Here is a 23,711-nt window from a genome sequence, read left to right as displayed (position 1 = left end):
TGTGGTATAGCCATGGAGAAGGAGAGCGCAAATGCTGCTCAACAGCGCAGAAGAACGGAGAAGCTTGACTCATAAGAATAATCTTATCTTAAGAATAATCTTAAAAATAAGCTAAGAATAATCAGCTGAACCTTTGCTAACGCTACGTATATCCTGGCATAGCCGAGCTAAGCCACTGCAACTTTTTTCCACAGATAGAGTCTGCAGTTTCAGTCTTGTACTAAATAATTATTGTCGCAGTAACTTAGGTTACCTAATTTTTCGCCATGAACACTATACCGTAGACCATTTAGTTCATAAAAGCTCTATATTCTACTCAAATCGAAAACACAACCATTTCAACAATCCCGCCACAAAGACGCTGTGACTCTGCCGTCGCCTAGGAATATAGTTACAGAGCTATGAAAAATAGCTTGTCACGACAATGTCAGCGGCTACGTCTTCCTTATGAACACTTATAGAACAGAAAATATATGTTCAGGCTGAATCTTTTCTACGATATCACGCGCTCTCGTGCAATAATTGCACAGCCGTTCGTTGCAAAGGGGAGGCTTTTCGACGACGATGACCTATAACTACACATCTAATTGTCAGTGGTGAGTTTGAAGCATTTTCTTTTACAGCAACTTTGTAGAGAAACCACAAACAACATAATCTATGAACATTGTTCTAAACGAATTAAATTTAAAAGAAAACTTGAAAAGAAAACAGCATTGTCCCCACGAAAAAGAACCTTAACAGCTGTTGTGGGTTATTGATAGTCTGTGCAAGCTTATAACATCAGAATCAGAACAAGCGACAGCTGCCGCTAGGGTACATGCGAGACCCGGCAGGACACCTAAAGGCATCCGCGAAATCCGGGAAGTGCATAACCGCCTTATTGCATCCGTTGAAGAAATTGCGTGGGCCTCCCTGACGGCCGCACTGGAAGTAGCACAGTGCGATGTAGAAGGTCTGCTCATTAGAGAACTCCTTGACGAGACGCTCGCCGTCATGGGCACCGCCGACAGTGTTGACGAATGCTGCGTGCGTGGCCTCCAAGGCTACCACCTCTGGAAAGAAGCTGCCGTTGTAAGCTGGTGCAAGACACGAAGACCTCTGCTGAAGCGCAGCTGTGAACGATGAGAATTTGCCATCGTCGATCTTTGTGCACAGTCCATCAGCGCTCACCGTGCGGCTAACGCTGTCGAGAGACCGCACGAACTGCAGCGCGAACGAGAAGCCCAGTCCCGCGTAATTCATAACTGGAGTGCCACCGGGCACAAACAGCGGGAACTGGACAGCGCCTGCCGATATGGACACCTCGTTGAGGGCTTGGTCGTAGCTGAAGTAAGGGAGCGAGCCACTAAGTGGACTCGAAAGCACTTCTTCGAACTCGGGCTCAGACTTAATGAGCTTCCTTATCGTTCTTCGGGATAGCTTCAGGAAATCTACCAACGAAGTGGCGTTGACCGGGAAGTGGGAGTAGATGCGAGTTAGGGCTTCTTTTTCGAGGATCCACGAAGGAGGCCAGAGACGGACTTTCGCGCTTCGAAGCTTAGCTGTGGCTGCAGCCTTCGTTGCCGCGTCCAGCCAAGAGACGCCTTCTACTAGGGCAGCCGTGGTGCTTGCGACACTCTCCAGGGTCATCTTGACGGCATTCCGCGCTGACCGGTCGAGGCTCGTTAGGTAGTGCAGCGCAGCCGGCAAGCCCGGATACGACGCCTCAACCTGACTGGCACAAACGTGAGGCAGGTAAGTTGCGGTGTGCTCTCCGTCTCCAAAGTACGCGTTGCTCAGCACCGGGTCCACCAGAGGGCCGTACAACTGTGCCATCTGCCAGCCCAAGAAATCCATAATGTCGCGGCGAGTGAAGGACTTGAAGATAGCATCAATCGCTTCAAGAACCGCAAGGTCGCTTACGCTTATGTTGCCCGAAGCAGATACGTGGGCGCCAGGGATCATCTTGTTTATCTCAGTGACCCATTCCTCGGATGAAATGTTTGCTGTGTACGTATCCAGGGCGGCCATTACAAAACAAGCGGGACCACCTGTCGCCTTTGTCTTGGCCTCGAAGATGTGCTCAAGTATGAAGGTCTGCATCACAGCGGAGCTCTCTATAGCAGCGTCGTCCGGTGAACTGCTTCCGTTTCCGAATTCTTGGAAGCGACCATAGAAAGCTTGCCACAAAAGCTCGTACGCTTTCGAAGTCATCACACGCCTGTGGTGTTTCACGGCAAAGCTGATGGTGTCGGCCGGGCTGAGATGTACAGTACTGATGTGACTGGTGTCACGCCAGTACACACGGACGGTAAACCAGGTTCGTACCTGCAATGCAGGGGCTGTGTGAATTCCCGTCAACAACATCAGAGTGACTGTTTTGTGTGCAGTAGCAAGCGAAATCGCGCAGGTATCTGTCCAGTCTAGCGTGCAATGGAACCTACATCACAACTTCTAGTGACTGTATTGTGCAAGAGGGTTTCGGCCGCGTTTTTGTAATCACTTACACGCGTATAAACATACTACGATGCACGACTTACTTCACCGAAACCGCATAGCATCAGCTCGCAAAAGAAGATAAACACACTCAGTAATCCCAGTACTAAAAATGAGGTCAGATGCACACAAATAGCGACTGACTACTGAAGTCCACCGGACGCATTCCTGTATCATAGTATTGTCATTCGCAAGCCATCGTCTGAAAGTGTAAGCGAGTGTAAGCGTCATTTCGTGCTTTCCGTTAAACTCTTGAATGCTTCCAAAGGCCTGTGGAGGCGTTCTTGAAAAGGTGATAAAATGGGCTGCTTCTAAATCTGTGTTTTGCACAACCACTTCATAAACAGGAACAGCTTGATGGTGCAAAAGTAACTGAAATCTTGTTGTACGTTTCAGCGCTTCCAAAACGCGTTTCTCCTGGCTGACAGAGAACAACGACAATTGAAATATGTGATGTTCAGAGCTACCGGGATCCGGGCAAAGTGAGAAAAATTGGTGTGCTCAGATTGTCTCCCCATAACATTTATTTTACTACCATGACCATGGGATGTCGTAAGCAGGGGTGCTATAGCCTAAATATATTCCAATTTGTTTCTTTTCTATTTCCTTAGGCCGCCCTCCATGATTAGTGAAACATTTTTGGGGGCACGTCCACCTTGCCTCTGTCTGGAGACATCGCAAAAACCGCGACAACTGTCCACCATAAGTCACTGTGTACAGACTGAATTTGCATGATTATGCCGAACGGAATATTATTATTTCTGTCCGGTTGTACCCATTCGTAAAAATTAGCCATCCGCGATTGGCGAAAAAGTTTCCAGGTAACGCCTAGTTGGCATGTCTGTCTCACAGTGGCTTCAGAAAACCGCAGTCTCATCACGTCAAATTGACGTGCGCGCACTAAAGGTGTATCAATATGCCGAAAAAAAAAACTTTTTTGAATAGCTGCAGACTAGGGTCCCTGTTCTGAGCTGAATCGAAGATGGCTTTCCAGTGATGGATCCGGCGCTGTGTACCGTGAGCTGGGGGCTATTGTGTAAGAGTCCACGTAGTGGACTGTCCACATCGGCTGTCGCCATTGGCTCCTGCTTCACGAGCGCGAAGGTGCCAGCCAGTCTCCTTTGCGCTCGTGAAACTGGAGCCAATGGCGACAGCCGAAGAGGACAGTCCACTTGGTGGACTCATACAGAATACCCCCCCCCCCCCCCACCTGCTGGCTAGGATAGATTTGTTGGCGTATAATAAAAATGGTGCGTGGCTGTACAATGCACCTCGGCCATGTCGGGCACGCATACAATATCACTCTGCCAAATATTCACTGAGCATCCGTGTTGGCGACATTTTAGGAGAGAAGCTCCTTAGGGTCGAGCCTTGTCGCTCGTCCCGCCGTCGTACCCACGCTAGTTCTCGCCGCTCCCGCTATAGGCGCAGCTGTGCTCTTTCTCTTTTTCTTTCGTTCTCGTTCCCGACGCTCTCTCTCTCTCTCTCTCGTTCATAGCTAGGGGCGCTGCGGTGCACAAGGGCGTTCGTTCCCGACGCTCTCTCTCTCTCATCCGTAGCTAGGGGCGCTGCGGTGCACAAGGGCGTTCATTCCCGACGCACGCTCTCTCTCTCTCTCGTCCGTAGCTAGGGGCGCTGCGGTGCACAAGAGCGTTCGTTCCCGACGGGCGCTCTCTTCCTCTCTCGTCCGCAGCTCTGGTTTACCCGAATGATCCCCCAGTGCATCACCCACTCATCATCATTCACGTCGTGGATATGCGGTGATTTTTTTATCGCCCTGTCGTACGCCACCGCAAGCCAACAAGCCACCGCAAGCTAAGCAAGGGGACGCGCCCCAATAGGAGACGCTGGTAGCACTCTCTTTACCCGGTTATCTACTTTCGCGTCCCTAGCTAGGCCTCATCGAAACACTCTCTTCTGTGCACTCCTGGCCTTTCGTCGCCCAATAGATAACAAAAACAGCAGCGGTAGGTGATGCAATTCTCCTTGAAACCAAACAAAAGTCGCTCCTACAAACGAGGACAGCGTTTGATTGTGGTGTTGAAGCAACCTTGCCGGTCACCGATCGTGTTTCGTAACGTGGTTATGCAAATTTGACGTCATGAGACTCGGAATAAGGAAAAATAGAAGAAATGTACGTTACAGCCGCCCAAAGACTACAATGTACAGCTATCTTGTTTTCTTTATTACTGGATGAAATGCATTACCACAAGGAATGTACGGCAAAAACGACGGAAAACATCAACCAGCCTCCAGTCCACACGCGGTGCAGACCGAGTGTAACATTGTAATCGGTGCAGACAACTGGTTACCATTCGAGGAAAATCTAAAGCAGAGTATGTTTGACGGGAGAAACACACAACGAAGAAAAGATGGAGCGCACCCGCTAATTCCAGGCTGTCCCATTAACATCCTGTTAAAACACAAACATAGGTATAATGCACTAATTACAAGCAACCATGCGATTTCAGTTTTCAAATAATAACAACGCTTACTCAAGGTCTATCTATGGAATTTCCTGTAGAACTGCCTTGCCCCGAGACAACCAAAAGGTTCTAGTTGATGTTTCGAAATATTGTATTGATACTGCGTAAAATCCATAGATATGTCATGGCAATTTCGATACGAAATGTTTCGCTATATTGTGCAGTTGGGGCCGATTGTAAGTGTTGTGCACGCGTAAAACCACTGCCACCATTATGACATGCTATGTTTCCGTACGCACCCCGAAATTATAGGCTAGCTGCAGCAGGACTCCGAGCGGGCTGGCGTCATCATCAGGCGGATCGGGCCAGTTGAGGTGGACAGACGCCATCAGCTCGCGTAGCTCCTGTATGCCTGGTACGCCCGCCTTAGTGGTGTGCTCCAGGCAAGCCCGTAGCATGGCAGCAGGCCCGTCAGCGACCGCGAATCCGTGCTTTGAGGCGTTCATTAGAAGGTCGCCAAAGCCGTCGAACCAAGCACGTATGAGCTGCGTGTCGCTTGACGTGGCGTAGTCTGCCCTGATCCACGGAGGATTCCAGGCCGAGCAGGCGTATTCGCTGAAGTCGTTGCAGGGATCCAGAGATCGGTTCACCTGTTCATGGGTTGAAAGATCACTCAAGAACGTGTCCACGATGCGTACGTTGTGCGTATTTTTAGGAACATACACAACTGGCTACTTTCTTGCAGGAAATGTATAGCTGCTGCATACGTACGATCCCTACGGCAGGTTTCCCGCATGCGACAGTAACCCAGAATCTATCTATCTATCTATCTATCTATCTATCTATCTATCTATCTATCTATCTATCTATCTATCTATCTATCTATCTATCTATCTATCTATCTATCTATCTATCTATCTATCTATCTATCTATCTATCTATCTATCTATCTATCTAGCTGGCTAGCTGGCTGGCTGGCTGACTGGCTGGCTAGCCAATGCACAAAACAAAACGAGATTATGATAGACGCCGCGTAGTCAAGGACCATAGACATCTCTTATTCACCTAGTGCTCTTTGACGTGCGCATAGATCTAAGCACACGCTCGTATTCGCATTTCGGAAATATCTAAATGCGGCCCCCGCGGACGCGAAAGTTGCGCACGACACTGTTGAACTAGGCTTGAGTCGTTGAACCTTAGCTAAACTCGGTTCGTTGGGGGCTTCCATAAGCCGTCTCTTCATCAATTTTTCACCTTCAGTAGGATATGCCGAGCGTATTTGTCACAAACTGGAGAGTTGCAGAGCTCAAGGCGTCGCTTTTCCGTGACCGAGGTCCATCTCGACACGAGGACCACCACCACGCCGATGACCACGAACGTAGCTATGGAAGCCAAGACCCACAGTCCCCGGTGGCCGTGCGTTTCCTGCACCTTCGTCTCCGCAGGTCGTGTGGTGTAATGGTGACGTAGAGGCAATCGTGGACTGCAGGCATCGATAGAGGGAATGGCACGAAGTGTGGTTTAAGTGGTTGATTACAGCATCCAAAAAGGCATTCATAACTCAATGGCGAATACAAAAAAAAAAGAGGCGAGACCACAGGCACCTCAACTGGCTTGCAGTTTTACGCTTACCAGAAATATCCTACTAAATAAAACATAGCGGTATGAGAGAAGGCGCACGTAAGAAATCACACAAGCACGTGCGCACGCGCACGCTCACGTACATACATACATACATCTGCGAAAATCTTTGTCACTTTTAAACGCGAAGCATTTCTTGCCGGCGGCTCTGTCTGTTGTCCCGCGTCCCACACCTCCACAGCGCATGCGCGTCCTCCTCTCTCCTCTCCTACGCTCCCCCCTTTCTCTCCTCTAGGAATCCGGAGCGGCGCGCTCGACAGGTGGTGCGACAGCTGCACAATCCGCTGGGGCGCCACGGTAGTTCCGCGGTATGAAAATGACGGAGCGCGCACGCCTCATTCTGTCTCCTGTGCAGCGCCGCGATGAGCGCTCGGGCCACTGCCGCGAAACCATCTCCCGCTCAAGCTAACCATCTCCCGCTGCTTCGCATCCACACATGGTTCCCTTTAGCGGGAGATGAAGTAATTTTTTGTTTGTGTACGACGCGAGCTCTTTGTATCTAGTTGCATACCCTGCGTTACGTCACTAGCGCTCTAGCGCTCTTATTGTCGTGTCTTCCTTCTTGTGCCCTCGTTTTTTCACGCTTTAACTTAATTATAAGATTACCGTGGAATAAAATTGTACAAGAACGCTACCCATGTTCGGAATGCTCCAACTTACGAGGACGCATATATAAATAGCTGAACGGACTCGTGCAGGGTCACTGGGTTCGAGGACCACAGACTCCGACTCTACCGACTATTGGACTACCACTACAGTGGTGTTGGTTCTTTTGCTCGCACAATCTCGGCTAGTAAAAGGTTTTCTTCGCCTATGTGCATCAGTTGCCTGCCCACGTACCCGCCAGCTACCATAACTATATCACATTAAAGTAATGTTTAATCAAGGCATCAGATCTGTCGGTGATGGAACGAAGCACTCACGCTATTCAGCCTGAACTTCCTGAGTTCTGTGAAGGGCCAGGACATCTTCTTCATTCGTTGAAACCGCCGCCTAGCCTTGGCCGGCCTGGGCGTGCTCCCTGATTTTGGGCTCAGGGGTTTCACGCTCAGCACCAACTGAGACTGGTGCGGGTCGAACAGCAACTGGGAGATGGGCAGAGCGAAGGGACTTCCATCAGTTAATTTGGTACTTTCATTCATCGCGTGTGACAGAGCCTGCTACGTTGTCATCTCACGCAACTAATCACTTGTCAAACCAGCAGACTGACACTGCTTTTCGGCGTAACACTGGTTTTCGAGCGAATAGAGGCAAAGGTAGGGCCTTAAAGAAAGCAAGTACAGTGCCTTCCACTGTAAAATGGAACATTACATTTAAAGCACCTCCAATGTTTTGCCTCTGGCAGGTGTGGCGTTGCCCAGTGTTGCAGCAGATGAGTTGTGGTTGGGGACACTGACACATTTCTGTATCCATGCGCTTTGATTTTACATAGCTTCAACCGGCACTTGCAGCTAGAGCGCGTGCAAAGTGAGAGCCGCACACCAGAATTTTCCTTTTAGCAGGGGACAACACGGTACTTTCGCTAGAGAGTACTTTCAATAAATGAGTTTTACTTGACTCCTCGATTTTTTAAAAATTTGTATTGATGCAGTGCTGGCGGACAAATATCGAAGGATTCGGTGCCGACGGATACGTATCGTAGGATACCCCTAGTACGGACACTGCACAAGGTAGCCCGTTAGGCATGTGCGGGAGCCCATACGGGTATTCTACCCCAATGACTAGAATAAGATTATATATTACACCTTACCGTTAGATTGAGGGTCGTGCAGCGTTGTACTCTAGAAAAAAACGATGTTTGTTTAGTGCCGCAAATGTGAGATGATGTTTAAAACGTTCCGTGTCGCAAGCCGTTGCTGCTTGTTCAGCCAAAGACATAATACCGGCTCACATGAAACCTTTCATGATTTCTTGGTAGGTATAACAAGAGACGGTGCCTTGCGACGCTACGGACCCGGTCACATGGCGCTTGGATACTCCCGCGCTTAGCCGTACGAGGCTTTGCCGTGTCTGACAAAGATACGGTCGGTCGGGGGGGGGGGAGGGGGGGGGGGAATGAGCTCGTGCTGAATGTTATAGGACCTTTAAAGCCATTCGGTGCAGGCAACACATTTCGTTCGCGTCATAGAGCATTCTTAAGACACAGAGTGAACAGAGAGAAAGTAACTCGAGTGCAAATGCAGGCCAAGTGAGGGATACAAGAGCCCTTTCAATATAGCTGCATAGCGCGCAGCACTTGACTGCTCTAATAAGTCTGGTCCTGGGCCAAACCGCATAATATAGGAAATGATCAAACATGTCTTGAAACCGTAAATACGCTCCATTCATTGTTTCATGCAACACGGGCCAAAGGGCACGTTCCAACTTCTTGAAGGGAAGCTATTATAACTCCCATCCTTAAGATGGGAAAAGACCCTTACTTTCCGAGTAGCTACTGACGGACAGCTGGGACTAGTCTCTAGAAGCTCTCCAGAAAGATGATAAACTGGCTCCTAATACAATTTTAGGAATAAAGATATTACTCGATCCGTACAGAGCGGTTTCATCTTATGCGCATCGAGTCAAACTTAAGAGATGCATTTATACACAAATAGTTCTTGTCTGTATTCATATACATGGAAAAAATCCTGCGACACTACCTGGTCATGTAAAATTTTGCAGAATCTCTCCTGAAATGGTTTTCGGTGGCAACAGGTTACGTGTAATCGAGATTTACCGGTCGAAACGCAATTCCGCGTGAAAGTTGCCATAGCTCCATCTAGGCAATTCACCCAGGGGACTGGAGCTCCTCAAAGTGGGGTGCTTGCTGGACGTGCTTGCTGCACACATTGTCAAAATTAACTCGTGCAATCAGCGCTTCCGATCAGCCATGCCCCGTACGACGTTTTCCCCTTTTACGTTGACGATGCCGCGATAGGCTTCAAGTCTTGTAAGCATAAAATCTGCGACCGACAACTTCGGATCCGTCTAAGCAAGTTCAATAGAGAACGTCTCCTGTTAGAAAGTGACTATAAACTCCTGGGTATAATCTTAGATTTCAAGCTAACATGTATCCTACACCTAAATTACTTAAAAAAGGCCTAGAACGATGAACCTACTGAACGCTTTGCCACACGCAACCAGCGGCAGTGACAGGCAATGGCCTATGGCTCTGAACGCGCACGTACGCGTTTAGACGTCGGCGCCAAGTCCGCTACACCAAGTGGCTTGAAAATGCTGGACCCTGTTCATCCAGTCATCCACCTCGCAACAGGTGCCTTGATGACATTTCTGATACCAAGCCTCTATGTGGGGTCGAATGAGGGGTCTCTGCATCTGCATAGGTCCTACTCTAGTTTTACATATTTTCTGAAAGTACATTCAAATTGGGCATATACTTTATATTCAGCCATAAAAATACGTCATGTGCAGCACTTTTTCCAAGACCAACCTGCCGAGAGGTAACCTACTGTCTGCATGTGAGCAAGCTCCGCGAAGAAATGTGAGTCACACTCCTAGATCATCATCTAACGGCTGCTGTGAAGCTGCCACCGACGTTGTAGTGACAGCTCGCAGAATGTGACACGTTGATTTGGAAATGACTGAACACGCTACTCAGATGCAAAATCGAATGTACTTTTGAAGCATTAGACTTACAGCATTTTATACACATGGATCACAGTTCCACGCCAGCATTGTTTATGCAGCTGTGGGTTCATCGTTTTCCGAGTCACATCGCTGCACCCTGAAACAAGTATATTCACTGCAGAGGCCTAGGCAATAATGTCGGCTGCGCAGTATATTAGAAAAACAGCTAAACATCCGTTATATTTAGACTCATTTAGCCTCGTGAGATCTTTATTGATAATTTATAAACACACAAATAATATATTCAGTCAGCTTTATTCAGTCCTTTGCACATATATGTCTATAACCAGCATGTCATCATATGCTGAGCGCCTTGGGTATACAGGCATCGAGAGTAATGTGCTGGCCGACCATTACACCCAGTCATAACACAAAACAAGTCTACCATAGTTGTCTTTGCCACATATTTGAATTATTTCATCAGGTGCTGTTGGGAGCTAATGGCAGCGTACTTGGGACACTAAAACCAATAATAACATCACCGTTATTAAGCCCAACTTAAGAAAGTTACCGCCTGTAACAAACAGACATGGGCAGCTTGCACTAGTGGTGCAAGACTGGAGTAAACAGCGGAGCTGGTGATCGACCTAGCTTCTTCCAGGTTTTACTAGGTTTGGCTAAGCTTTGCTAAGAAATGCTAAGTGCTGATAGGCGCGGTATTCCCAATCGGCTCATCACCGACGCGCAGATTGTCGCCTGGCCGCACGACGCGCTTCAAGATGACCGGCTTCCTCGGGCGTCCGGATCTTTTTTGGTCGTCCCATGTCAAGGCTACCTGTACTCGTGACAGAGTCAACGAGAGTTGTGCCGCCGTCGCGGCGGCTCCGAGCTTTATCTACCCAGTGACGTCACGGCAAAACTGCGCTGCTACACTTGCTGGGGCGTGGCTAGTCGAAACCTGCCGAGCCGCCGCTAGAGGTGCCTGCTGCAGTCACGGACACCGCGCGCGTTCGGCGCGAACGCCGGGAAACGCGGGCGGCGTTGGCAGCAGCTCTGCGCGTTGCCTCGTTGGTGCTGCTACAATTTCTCTCTCTCGCTCTCATTTGCTCTTTCCCTCTCCCAAACATTGCGCGCGCCGCGCGCATGCTGTCCTTCCATCCAACAATGTTTCTCGACATAAAGCCATTTTTTGACACTACCTTCGTTTTAATGTCTTTACAAGATATGGGTGCATTAAGAGATATTAGTGCAAGAGATTCGTAGCCCATCCTCTCACTAGAAGCTGCAGCGGTAGCGTTCTTGCAGAGCACATGACCCCCCAAGCCCTTGCGTTAAGGGCCCTGGTGAGGCGCTAAGGCTACTGTGATAGACTTGTTATACTGCATCATTCGTCCGTAACGAAACTTTTATGGTCAAAACACACGTCTCTAGTTATTTCCACACTTTTAATATTCATCATCATCATCACCAGCCTATATTTTAAGTCCACTGCAGGAGGAAGGCCTCTCCCTGCAATCTCCAATTACCCCTGTCTGGCGCTAGCGTATTCCAACTTGCGCCTGCAAATTTCCTAACTTCATCATCCCATCTCTATGGTTTTCTGCCGACCTCGACTGCGCTTCCCTTCTCTTGGTATCCATTCTGTAACCCTAATGGTCCTCCGGTTATCCATCCTACGCATTACATGGCCTGCCCAGATCCATTTCTTCCGCTTAATGTCAACTAGAATATCGGCTATTCCCGTTTGTTCTCTGATCCACACCGCTCTCTTCCTGTCTCTTAACGTTAGTCCTAAGATTTTTCGTTCCATCGCTCTTTGTGCGGTCCTTAACTTGTTCTCGAGCTTCTGTGTTAACCTCCAAGTTTCTGCCCTATATGTTAGCACCGGTAGAATGCAATGATCATACACTTTTCTTTTCAACGACAGTGGTAAGCCCCCAGTCAGGATTTGGCAATGCCTGCCGTATGCACTTTTAATGCACTTTTAATAATACTAACAGCTATTTTATGCACTTGACGGTGACAGATGTTTAGGCCTTCTTACAGCCATGTTACATCTCACTATCGCAATCTATTTTTAAATTTCATGCACAATTCGTGATGACGTGCATGCCACTCTTGGGCCATTATCTGGCCCTTCAGACAACACTACACATCATGATCAACAACCACAGACGCGCAAGTGACGCGCCAATTAAGGTATAACTCGGATCATGCGCTGATGTAGCATTGTCTCACATCGTATTTCAACGCTCAGAGATTATGCGGAACAACATGACAGCCGCTAGAATTCACGCATGACAGGAACAAGCTACTTCGTCATCCCCCTAGTTGCCACTTTATATCAAAGTAGAGCACATGGTGGTGGTGTGACTGAGAAAAAGAGTGCGGCTAGAGTTAGGAAGAAGATCTTACTCGGCAACAACGTGCAGATTTTTTTGCATTGAAATACAAGTGAAACGTAGAAATGCTTTCATTAGACTCATCTCATTTGATTGAAATTTATTTCATTTGATATTCAAAGCAAAGTTCGGCCAAATGGGCCAGGAAAATTGTGATTTAGGGCTTCAGAAATTTTACCGGAATTTCCGACGCCGACAACGTTAATAAAAAAGTTGTCACAGTTTCACCTGAAAGGCGAAGCATCAATTGCGATAGCAAATTTGTAGAGCTATTCGGAGTAATGAGAGTAGCTTTATCAGGTGTATAACCTTGGACATGCAGCAGCACCGGCAACACGCAGAACTGTTGTTGACGCCGTCGGCGTTTTGCCCGCGTTCGCACAAAATGCGTACGGCGTTGGTGACTGTTGCCGGAGCCTCTGATATAATAGGCACTTGATGCCGCAGCTAAACGTCGCCTCCCTTCCCTCCCCCTCCGCCCCCCTCCCCGCCACGGCCTTTCGCGCGTCGGAAGAGGGCGCGTTTGTTCTACATATATGGTGATTGTAAAGGAGGAAAGAGACGCCTACTTCTGCAGCCCATAAGGGAGCACGGCGCAGAACGCGCGTTTTTTCTTCGCCGTGCGTTCACTCCCCGTGAAAGCGCGCGTCCCTCGCACCCTTTCACTCGCACATACAGCGTTCGGCGGCGCGCAGCGACGATTTCATCTCCATTGACGTCATACGGAACCTCACGGCAACGGCGACGGCGACGACGGCGGCGACGCCGACGGCAGAAATCTGCTTTGGAGTGTCCATATAATTGCTATCGCAATAAAAGGGATGCGGGAAGTTTTGTGAACTGAATTCGGCATCGTGTAAGGACCGGCTCTGCCAACGACCATCTCTACTCCAGAAATGGCACTGACAAGCCCTGCACAAGTGACGGTTCAAAAGCTTCGAATCTCTGCCTGCTTTCACTGCAGCACACATGTAGACGTTGAAGGCTGGCTGGACCAGTATGAACGCGGGGCCAACTCCAATCACTGGCGTCCCCACCAGAAGCTCTCGAAAGTCTACTTCACCCTCGAAGGGAGCGCAAGAATATGGTTAGTGAACCACGAGGGGAGCTTCCAAACTGGGGAGAGTTTTGCCGTTGGTTACTTCAGACCTTCGAAAATACGAATCGACGGGATAGCTCCCAACGCCTTCTTGAGTATCGTATCTAAATGCCAAATGACCGTGTCGAGATGTTTGCCGAAGACATGACACGTTTCTTTCGCCACGCTGATCACAACTTGACCGAGCCAGAGAAGCTGAGTCATCTCATGCGTGGCGTCAAGGAACCGCTCTTTGTTAGCCTTGTACGCAACCAACCGACAATAGTGGACGAATTTATTAGGGAGACCACAGAAATTGAACGGTCGCTGCAGCAACGTCACCAGCAATATGACTAGCACTCTGGCGGATCGTCTGCAAGCGCCGCAGTCTGGCGGCCACCGACGAAAATTCTCTACGCCTGTTGATAAGGGACATTATGCACGAGGAGATTTCAATTGCAAAGCAAACAGCGACGCCATAGGAGCTCCCAGGCGCCTCTGTGGCTGAAGTTGGGCGCCAAGAATTTCGACATGCCTTCGCACCCCCCGAACCATGCTTCAAGCCAAGCTGTCCGTCGTCCACTGTCTGTAATACCTACGCAACACTACCGCCAGTGCCCACCTGTCACAGCCTGGGCCCAACGAGAGCCGCCTCTTCGGTGACCCCAGCAGCTTCGCAGGACCGATATATGATGCACCGCCAATCACCGACGGGTGTGCTAAAATGGTGGGGAACTGAGGCACATTTTCCGGTTCTGCCCACTACGTCAAGTTGGCTACCCGGGAAATTCACCTGCCGCTACGCGCCGTCAGCTTGATGAAAGCCGCAGCCCCTTTGGCCACAGTCCTTTGACGATCGAGAGAAGACTCATTTTGTTACGCCAGATTGGCTGTACGAATTCAAGGTTCTCACCTTCGGTTTGTGCTCAGTCCTGGCCACGTTTCAGATACTAATGGATACGGTCCTATTCGGCCTCAAATGGCAGATTTGCTTCCTAAACTAGGAAGATGTAATTGTTTTTTCGGCCACATACGAGGTACATCTTCAACGGCTCCTTTCCATTCTTCAAGCCATACGTTCCGCCGGACTCACTTTGAAACCAGAGAAATGCCAACTGGCTTTGAATAACTTCATTTCTTGGGTCACGTCGTCAGTCATGAAGGTGTTAGACCAGATCCCGATAACGTTGCTGCTAATCGTGAAGTTTGAAAGGCCCAAGGACAAGAAGGCCGTGCGTACGCTTCATAGGTCTGTGCGATTATTACGGGCGTTTTATCAAGGGTTTTGTGCGCATTGCCTCTCTGCTCACCAGCCTCACAAGAGAATATGCCGCAATTATATGTGGAGCGGTGCAGGAAGCGGCATTCACAAGTGACAGCATCACCTACTAACCCGCCTGTACTCGGTAACTTCGATGAGGATGCGCCTACATCAATCACACAGATGCCAGCCACGTGGGCCTAGGCGCAGTAGCTCGTTCAGTGGCAAGACGGTGCCGAGCGAGTCATTGCTTACGCGAGCAGAACCCTGTCACGTGCGGAGCCTAACTACTCAACTACAAAGAAGGAGGCATTCCTTCCCTGTCAGTAACTTTCGTCCGTACCTAAACGGCCACTCCTTTCAAGTATTTAGCGACCATCACTTCGCTTTGTCGGTTGACAAACACGAAAGACCCCTCGGACGTTTGACAATCTGGGGCCTACTGCTTCAAGACTACAATAGGAGAGTGGTCTATAAATCAGGAAAGCAGCACTTAGATGCCGACTGTCTCTCAAGATCACCAACTGGATCCCAAACTGAATCACCAGGCGCAGATGATGATGAATACGCCGGTCCTTTAGCAGGTCTTGATGGTGCCACGATCTGTCGTCCACAAAAACACGATCAAGAGCTCCATTCATTGATTTTTCTGGAAGGCCGACCTATGAGAGTATCGAAAGTGTTTTTAAAGTGACTATCGTCGGTCGGGTTGCACAATGGCATTCTCTACAAAATAACCATTCTTCGACATCGCGCAACTACCTCTGTTAGTCCTTCCGAATACTCTCCGCAAAGAAATGCTGCAGGTGAACCACGATGAAGCCACCTCAGGCCATCTGGGACGAATTAGAAAGAAATACTACTGGCCAAAGCTTGCAGCAGAGATGAAGCATTACGTCCGAAGTTGTCTTGACTGTTAGCGACGCAGGGTACCACCCACTAAATCCGCCGGGCTCTTACACCCCGTTGCAGTGCCGGAGGCTCCGTTTGCCCAAATTGGAATGGACGTTCTAGGCCAATTTCGACATCCGCTAGCGGAAATAAATGGGTCATAGCCACGGCAGACTACCTCACCAGGTGCCAGAAATCACGGTACTTCCGAGTGGCACGGCAGCTCAGGCGGCTCAGTTTTTTGTGGAGAACATCGTCCTAAGACATGCTGCTCCAGCTGTCATCATAACAGACCCACAAACCGCTTTCACAGCCGAGCTTTTCAAAAGTGTGCTCACGCTCAGCGGCACGGCCCATAGGAAGACAACAGTATATCATCCTCAAACAAATGGGCTTACAGAACGACTCAACAAGACCCTCGCTGACATGCCCCGTATGTACGTCGATGTGGAGCAGAAGAATTGGAACAAACTTCTGCCGTATGTCAGGTTTGCGTATAATTCGGCATGCCAGGAAACTCCAAAGAATAACACCGTTCGGTCTTCTCTACGGTCGAGAAGTAACGACGATGCTTGAAGCTATGCTGCCCCATGATTGTAGTAATACAGACGCTGACGCCGCCGATATTACAGAGCTTGCTGAGGAAGCCAGAATACTCGCGCGTCTGCGAATAACCGATAAGCAAGACCGTTACACCCGTCGGTATAACCTTAACCATAGATGCGTGGTTTACGAACCCGGCGACAGAGTTTGGGTATGAACACCTATTAGCTATGGGTACCGCCGTGGCCTCTCTAAGAAACTCGTACGGCGGTACTTGGGATCGTATACAGTTCTGCGCCGCCTTAGCGACGTCATCTGCGAGGTCATTCCTGACACCCCAACTTGCTTAAAGCGCCGCCAGCATGTGCATAAAACTGTTCATGTGGTGCGCATGAAGCCTTATCTTTCCGAGTGACATGGGCAGCCTTCGTTCAAGCACCAACCTTTATTCTCCGGGCATCGGGACCATACTCGCTCAGGAGGGAGGCCACTGCCGCCCCCCCTGTCTGCTTCGAGTCACGATGGTGACGACAAAGACGATTTGCTTGAGAGTGCTCAATAGAAGAAGACTGCGTTCCCTATTCTCGGGTATGCCGATGGAGAGCAACAGGACGGCCTCTCGCAATTAAAGCTCCCGTTCTCAGTGAACGGCGATAATATCTACTCATACAACTCATGTTCCCAAGGGCAAACGCCACAGTAAAAGATCTGAATAGCGCAAGATCGTGAGCTTCGTATCTCCCGTCACGCTCTTACTCTATTCAGAATCTTCACTATGGCATACCAACAGGCCTAAATCACTACTATGATAAACGCCGCGTACCTTGTCTGGTGATGCTGCGGAGCCCGGACCACTTGTGCGACTGCTCACACTCTGAACACCTCCTACGCTCGCCGAAGGGCGCAGCTCGTTTACGGCCTGGGATCTCGGGCTCTGGGTTTCCTTCTGAGGTTGTCCATAATTCACAACCATTTCCGGCTGCCATTTCTTGTGATCTCGGCGATTCTCTCCAAGCAGCAGGGCAGGATCACGTGACCCTTCCGGTGAAGTAGACGGTAACGTTGCTACGGACTGGCTGGAAGCTGCAGCTGTTGTTCCCTGCCCGAGCAGCTCCTTGGATGCCTGATCTTGAGAGGGAAAAGGTGGAGAGGGAGAAGCCTTCCATGGTCCAGTCCTGCATGAACAGCGCAGGTGAATCAAAGTCGATTTACTTTTGCGTTAATCGTGACCATGGAGGAAAGAAAGAAAGACAAAGAGGAAGCATCACGTGACAATCTTGAAGAGTAGACATAAAAAAAATATCAGGAAAATGAAGGCCCTGTTTACCTGATAGGCAAGCGGTATTTTCGAGCTACCTAGCTTTGATTGAGTCGGCGGTAGTGGTTTAATTTCGCCTCTTCTTGGAGGCAGGACTGGTGGGAATAAAATTAGCTAGAAAATTGCCCCGCAATTCCAAGTGCGCTGTAACTGAATGACGAACCTTAATAAGCAGTGAGTGGATAAGTTGGATCGCGATCGGGTGTTCTTCACGGGCTTCCAGGCGAAATCGTAATAACCGTGGCCGTAAGCACATGTAACGCCACGGAATTTCAATGGTCGTGCCCCGGGTGCCCTAGTCTTCCTTCATACTTCAATGCCAGCACACTTCAAGTGAAGTGCAACGCGCGATTCTGCAAAAAAAAAAAGACGGTTCCTTCCTCCATGCATGAGGCTGCGACGACAAGCACCTGTCAAATTTTACATACTTCAATGCTTTTTATCACAGGCTTTACTCGATAAAAGTATAAGAAAAACATAGACGTTTCACCACCTATGTGTGTGGCATCGTCAGTACACAAACGGCGTGGGAAGAATGTGCGTACTGTTATACTTTTGTTGAGTAAAGCCAGTGATAAAATGCTAAGGTATGAGTTCCCCTGGCTTTTGGAACATTTTTTCAGAAATGTTTGCATAAACCGAACAATCCCTCGAACTGTTTGGTGACTCCGAAAGACCGCGTACCCAAGGTATACAGCCTCCCGCACTTTTAACTATATCGCGCGACCGTTCATCACGCGTCATATTAGCGCCTTTAGGCGGCGATAATCAGTGAAACTGGCAGAAGTACCCTCATGTGCACTAAGCGCTCTCATGTGCAAGAGTCTTCTAATGCGATGTTCCCTTCAGGATGACGTACGACCAAATTATAGTTTTCTCGCGTGATATAACATTTTAAATGAAATTCGCAAGGGTGGCTGAACGCGCGTGTTGGTAAGGTTTCATCTTTGGTTAGCAGCGAGGCGATCTACATGGCAGCTACATGGAAATGTCTAGATGAAATCTACATCTACATGAAATGTGTACATGGAAGCGAGAGAACGGATAGGAAAGAGCGCTGATTTACTACAATTTTATTCCGCACATAACCAAGGTTTAAATACCCCGCTAAGGCACAAAAAAAGCAGAAAGGTAGGACGTGTTCAGGACTCAGCTTCCAACATACGATACGCAAATCATGGGGTTAAATATGGCACCTCTTTATCGCACAGTGACAATGTAGGGGCATGGACACAGCGCTCCCCAGATTTGTGAAATTCGAGCGCTTCAATGATTTCTCTAGTATGTTTGTTTTGGTTGCGGCTGATAATTTGTGGGCTATCAAACAAGGGCTTGCAACAGTGGTCTCTGCAATGAATACCGAGATGACCAGAAACGGAGCTGAAAACATGATTATTATGCTCCTTTAATCGTTCATTGAGACAGCGTCCCGTCTGACCAATGTATTCGCGGCCACAGGAAAGAGGAATGTTGTAAACAACACCTACAGCGCACGTGACAGAGCGGTTATTATGGTGGGCTCTGCAGCATTTTTTTTTCTTTCTTTAAGATTACAGTTGACCTGCCTGCATAAGCGTGACAGCACATGCGGTGCCGAAAACACAACGTCGACTCCAGCACGCCGACCAACTTGTTGACATTATGGGACAACGTGTGAATGTAAGGAATGACGGTGACTTTCTTCCTGGGAGGGGCAGAATATGGGTTGCTCGCCGTCATCCCTTACATTCACACGTTGTCCCATAATCTCAAGAAAGCTGGCCGGCGTGCTGGCGTCGATGTTGTGTTTTCGGCACCACATACGCTGTCACGCTTATGCAGGCAGGTGAACTGCAATCCTAAACAAACAAAAAAAAAATGCTGCAGAGCCAACCATAATAACCGCTTTGTCACGTGCGCTGTAGGTGTTGTTTACAACATTCCTCTTTCCTGTGGCCACGAATACATTGGTCAGACGGGACGCTGTCTCAATGAACGATTAAAGGAGCATTAATAATCTGTACTAATTATGCGGCCCTCACTAATGCTGCTTGTGCAACAGTCACTAGAAAGACATGGAGGCAAACCATAATTTGACAAAGACAATGAGACCCTAGAGATATTTTACTAAATCGGAAATTTTCACTAATCGATAACAAATACAAAATACTGCAAATTATTTTGAAGAGCTCGATAAGATGTAGTTTTTTTGCCTGCGTAAGCGTTGTTGGAGTAAGAAATTGTTGAATAAGGGACAAAGGCTGTCATTAGATGACAACAAACATTTCCACTCGGAACGACAGAACTAGTGCCATCTGGTAGAGGCGACGCTGAGACCACAAGGCCGAGGCACTGCAAAGAGCACTTCCGCAAAAGAAAAACGGCCCGCCTCAAACCGGCATGGTAATGCACATACGCACTGTAGCAATACGTTAATGAATGCGAAGGGACATAAACGCAACAAACTTCGTTAAGTTCTAAATTGCGACAGAACTGGCTTGTTAAACTTGCTGGTGGCATGTCGTTGTTATCACGTTAACTTCACAATTTCATGGTCCCGTATCTTATTTCATTGGCTGGAGAAGGGAGTGATTTTGTTACGTCCGAGCATACTTTTCTATACAATGGCGCTATACAGGAGAACCAAGATTGTTCAACCAACATACGGACAGAAGGGCTGTGAGAAGAACGCGAAGAAGCAACAATACACGAGGGTCTGAATAAGTAGCGTGTCACTGTCCTTGCGTCCTTATGCGCCGGCCAAATAATAATCGAAACTCTACCAGCAACCCCGGTTTCAAGCATTGTTGATATAGGTACCAACAGTTCCAATGTTACTTACGGCGTCGCGACTACCTCCTTCTTTTCTTTGTTGTGGGCATCTCCAGTTGTTTGGGCGGCCTTGATCAGCCGCGTCTTAGCGCGGCCACCAGGCTCTCCCGGTGTAACAGATGAGGTTTCCATTCCACGGACGGAGCTCAGCTTCCTGGACTTCAGCTTTTGCTCGCGGAGCGATCGGCCGGAACTACGCTCGGCTTTGCTCAGAGGCTGCGCGAGGTGGCGAATTACGTTGCCCTCGGGAGCCAAGCGACCTTCGGCTTTCGTTGAGTGGCCCGAAGTAAGGTCCGCGTAGGTCGGATTGTCGCACTGCACCGACGAATTGGACGTGTCCTGGAATACAGACGACCGGTGAGGCACTTTACGGCGAAGCTCCTAATTCTGCTTGAAGCAGTCGCAAGCGTGTCGAGAAAAAGCATTCGCAATGCTCTGCACATAAAAACGAGGGCATGAAAAAAAAAAAAAAATCACCACCCCTTCCACTCCGTGAAGATGGTCAAACAGCGAAGCTGTGTTGGTTACACTGAGTGTTACACCGTGCAAGTCAAACTTCGCAAACAGTCTTTATTATAAATGTTTTGTTTCACCATTCTTTCACCTCAATTTCGCTTTTGGGCGCTTCACTTGGTGAGCATGCTTTAAAAAAAAGTTCGTCGGCTCTTCCACTCCGTGAAGGTTGTTAACAAGCGAAGCTGAAACGCGCGGTGCCAGTGTTTTTCACTGGGTTAATTCCAAGGGTTCATTAAAGGAGTTTTCAATTATGACGTTACACACATGCTCGGCTGCGAAGGAGAGATCGACGTCACAGACGGTATGCCCGCATTCCGCTGTTGTCTCGAGTTTGCTCGGCCGCGTGGTTAGCAGCATTCGCCCGCCATTGCCGCTTGCGAGTTTTTGGAACTAAACTGCTTTAAAATTAAATCTGTCCGTTACGTAAGACAATGAATGGCTCATACCCCCGTAAACACGGCCTCTCCATTGCGACGACAGAAGAGAAGTGAAATTCTACGCTGGAATGATTACCGGCAACGCAGCCAGCTGTGGAAGCAGACGACCACGACGACGAACGCGGGAGCAATGGCATGAGCGCGCGCTGAACACGAGCACGAACTGCGGGCGCCGCGACTACGTCTTCATGCATATAAATCCCCGCTTTAAAGAGCGATATTTACAAAGTGTAGAATCACCAGCAAACTGCAATATCCTCTTTGTTTATACGGTCAATTGTGGACTTCCAAAGCAGAGACGTACTTGACGTTTGTCGCCATGTTTCCACAGAACAAATTATCATACTTACGGGTGATACCGATGTAGGGGACCACGATGAAGGCGATCTCGATTCTGGAGGCCTAGATGCAGCAGACGTCGATGCTGCAGTTTGCAAGCGGCTGTATTCGGATACATCGCCATGCGGTTTCGTCCGGTTCGACGTCTTCGTGACTCTGGCCGAAGCATGAAGGCCTTCGCTATCCTTCGCGGGTAATCGCGTGCCTGAACTCTGACGCGGGATCCCTCCTGGAGGCAAGAGAGCGGACGCTCTCGTTCCGGACAGTGATGGACTTGCTGCGTTTGAGGGAACGCTCGGATCCAGCAAGGCTCGTTGGTACTTGTCGGATGGTATAATCTCTACCGCTTGAGTGGAGCTTTGATCCGAGATTACCAAGTCGACCGCAGACGTGGTTGCCGCGGCAGCTGAAACAGCATCGGCTATCTCAGCGGAGCTTGCATGCTTGACACTCAATGGTTGCACCGAGGGCTGCTCTTCTACCGTTGACACTAGAGAGTCCAAGTTGCCTCTGGTACCGACGGGCTCATCAGGTCTCCTGAACGCCTTTTCTAATGGTGCCTCCGACAGCGCGGACCCTTGAGTTTCGCGGAAAGCTCCTGGTCTAGACATGCCGTCCTGGCGTTGTAGATAGTGGCCATCTTCCACTTCATGTGCGGAGACTTGAGCCGACGATTCAGGCTGGACTGAGGGCAACGTCGTAGGGAACGCTTCAGCGGCTGAAGGAACGGCGCTGTCCCTATTCTTAGCCGTCCTCGAATCTTCACTGGACTCCATCCTTGCGAAGACCGTCGTAACTTTTGTATATTTAAGCAGCAAATGGCTCTCTCACAGTATTTGCCTATACTGGACTCACCAGCGATGGCTTACGCACAGGGAAACGCCGTCTTGCTTGCAAAGGAGCTTGCTGTGGCCTCTGTCTCTGCTGCAGTCTTTGGTATCCTCTTGGAACGCAAATTAAAGGCGTTATTAGCCAAGCGACGAATGGATACGAATCCTCGAACGATCAGTGCGACTGCGACAGGGCTGTCGTTTTCTTCTTCTGCGTGCTCGTGCCGACGGCGCGTGCGAGTTTTGGCGATGCGCCTGAATCTACTAATTGTGCGGTGTTGCATTGTCGATAATCCCTCTCCAGAGATCTGTGACACGTCTTCACTGTTTACACTATGTGTCATCTCAATAGCAAATCTGATTTTAGACTGCAGTGTAACAAGTTTATCGCTGTAATCTACCTGAAGGGTATATTCTTCATATATAGGGAATTAGAAAAACATACAATTCATTGCTTCAATAATAATCACAATTAATATTTATACTTTAGTGCAATAGCAATTATATGGACACTCCAAAGCAGATTTCTGCCGCCGCTTTCGCTGTGAGGTTACGTATGACGTCAATCGTGATGAAATCGTCGCCGCGCTCCGGACGCTGTATGTGCAAGTGAAAAGGCGCGAGGGACGCGCGCTTTCACGGGGAGCGAACGCACGTCGGAGAGCTGAAGTTCTTCAACGTGCACCTAAATGTAAGCACACGGGTGTTTTTTTCTGCATTTCGCCCCCATCAAAATGCGACCACCGTGGACGGGATTTGATCCCGCGACCTCGGAGGAAACACAGAGGGCAAGCGCTACTGTAAACTGTGAACGTTTATCGAAAAAAAAAATTCCTGCAGCATAACATATACGTGTGCGCCCAAGACACCCTGAAATCAGCAACACCCAGCAGGCCCAGAAACCCCTAATAGGTACGGTAAAATACTTCCTAACCCGTGTACATTCTATTCAATAAACACCTTTATTACGTAAATGAAGCGTGGGAGACGGGTAGTCATTCAAGAATGCCTTGAGCTCGGGCCACGTGGTGACCCTCGCAATCAGCCGTGGCTGATCCTAGAGTTCAGAGCTGACCATGGTTCTCTCCCAAAGTTCGTTGGTTAGATAAAGGTTCCGTGGATGTACTTTGGTGTCTGTCTGCAACCCCCTACTATGTGCATGAGGGACCCGTGTTC

The 23,711-nt window shown here is 49.0% G+C and overlaps 2 protein-coding genes across 2 annotated transcripts; both read right to left on the bottom strand.

Annotated features, from left to right (window-relative positions):
- Positions 1 to 786: 786 nt before the first annotated feature.
- On the bottom strand, positions 787 to 7,396 carry LOC125939673 (phosphate-regulating neutral endopeptidase PHEX-like). Its single transcript, XM_049658097.1, has 4 exons — positions 7,383 to 7,396; positions 6,156 to 6,384; positions 5,201 to 5,551; positions 787 to 2,307 (listed from the first exon to the last, which is right to left on the bottom strand). Exons 1-4 carry the CDS (start codon positions 7,394 to 7,396, stop codon positions 787 to 789), a joined length of 2,115 nt encoding a protein of 704 aa, XP_049514054.1.
- A 36-nt stretch (positions 7,397 to 7,432) lies between these two features.
- Positions 7,433 to 22,481, bottom strand: LOC119431894 (mucin-6). Its single transcript, XM_049658096.1, has 4 exons — positions 21,717 to 22,481; positions 20,424 to 20,752; positions 17,108 to 17,459; positions 7,433 to 7,627 (listed from the first exon to the last, which is right to left on the bottom strand). Exons 1-4 carry the CDS (start codon positions 22,479 to 22,481, stop codon positions 7,433 to 7,435), a joined length of 1,641 nt encoding a protein of 546 aa, XP_049514053.1.
- Positions 22,482 to 23,711: the final 1,230 nt, after the last annotated feature.

Source organism: Dermacentor silvarum, chromosome 10 (assembly GCF_013339745.2).
Source record: "Dermacentor silvarum isolate Dsil-2018 chromosome 10, BIME_Dsil_1.4, whole genome shotgun sequence".
Classification (NCBI taxonomy): Eukaryota; Metazoa; Arthropoda; class Arachnida; order Ixodida; family Ixodidae; genus Dermacentor; species Dermacentor silvarum.
Note: the sequence above shows the minus strand (reverse complement) of the source record. Positions and strands in the feature narration are given on the sequence as shown.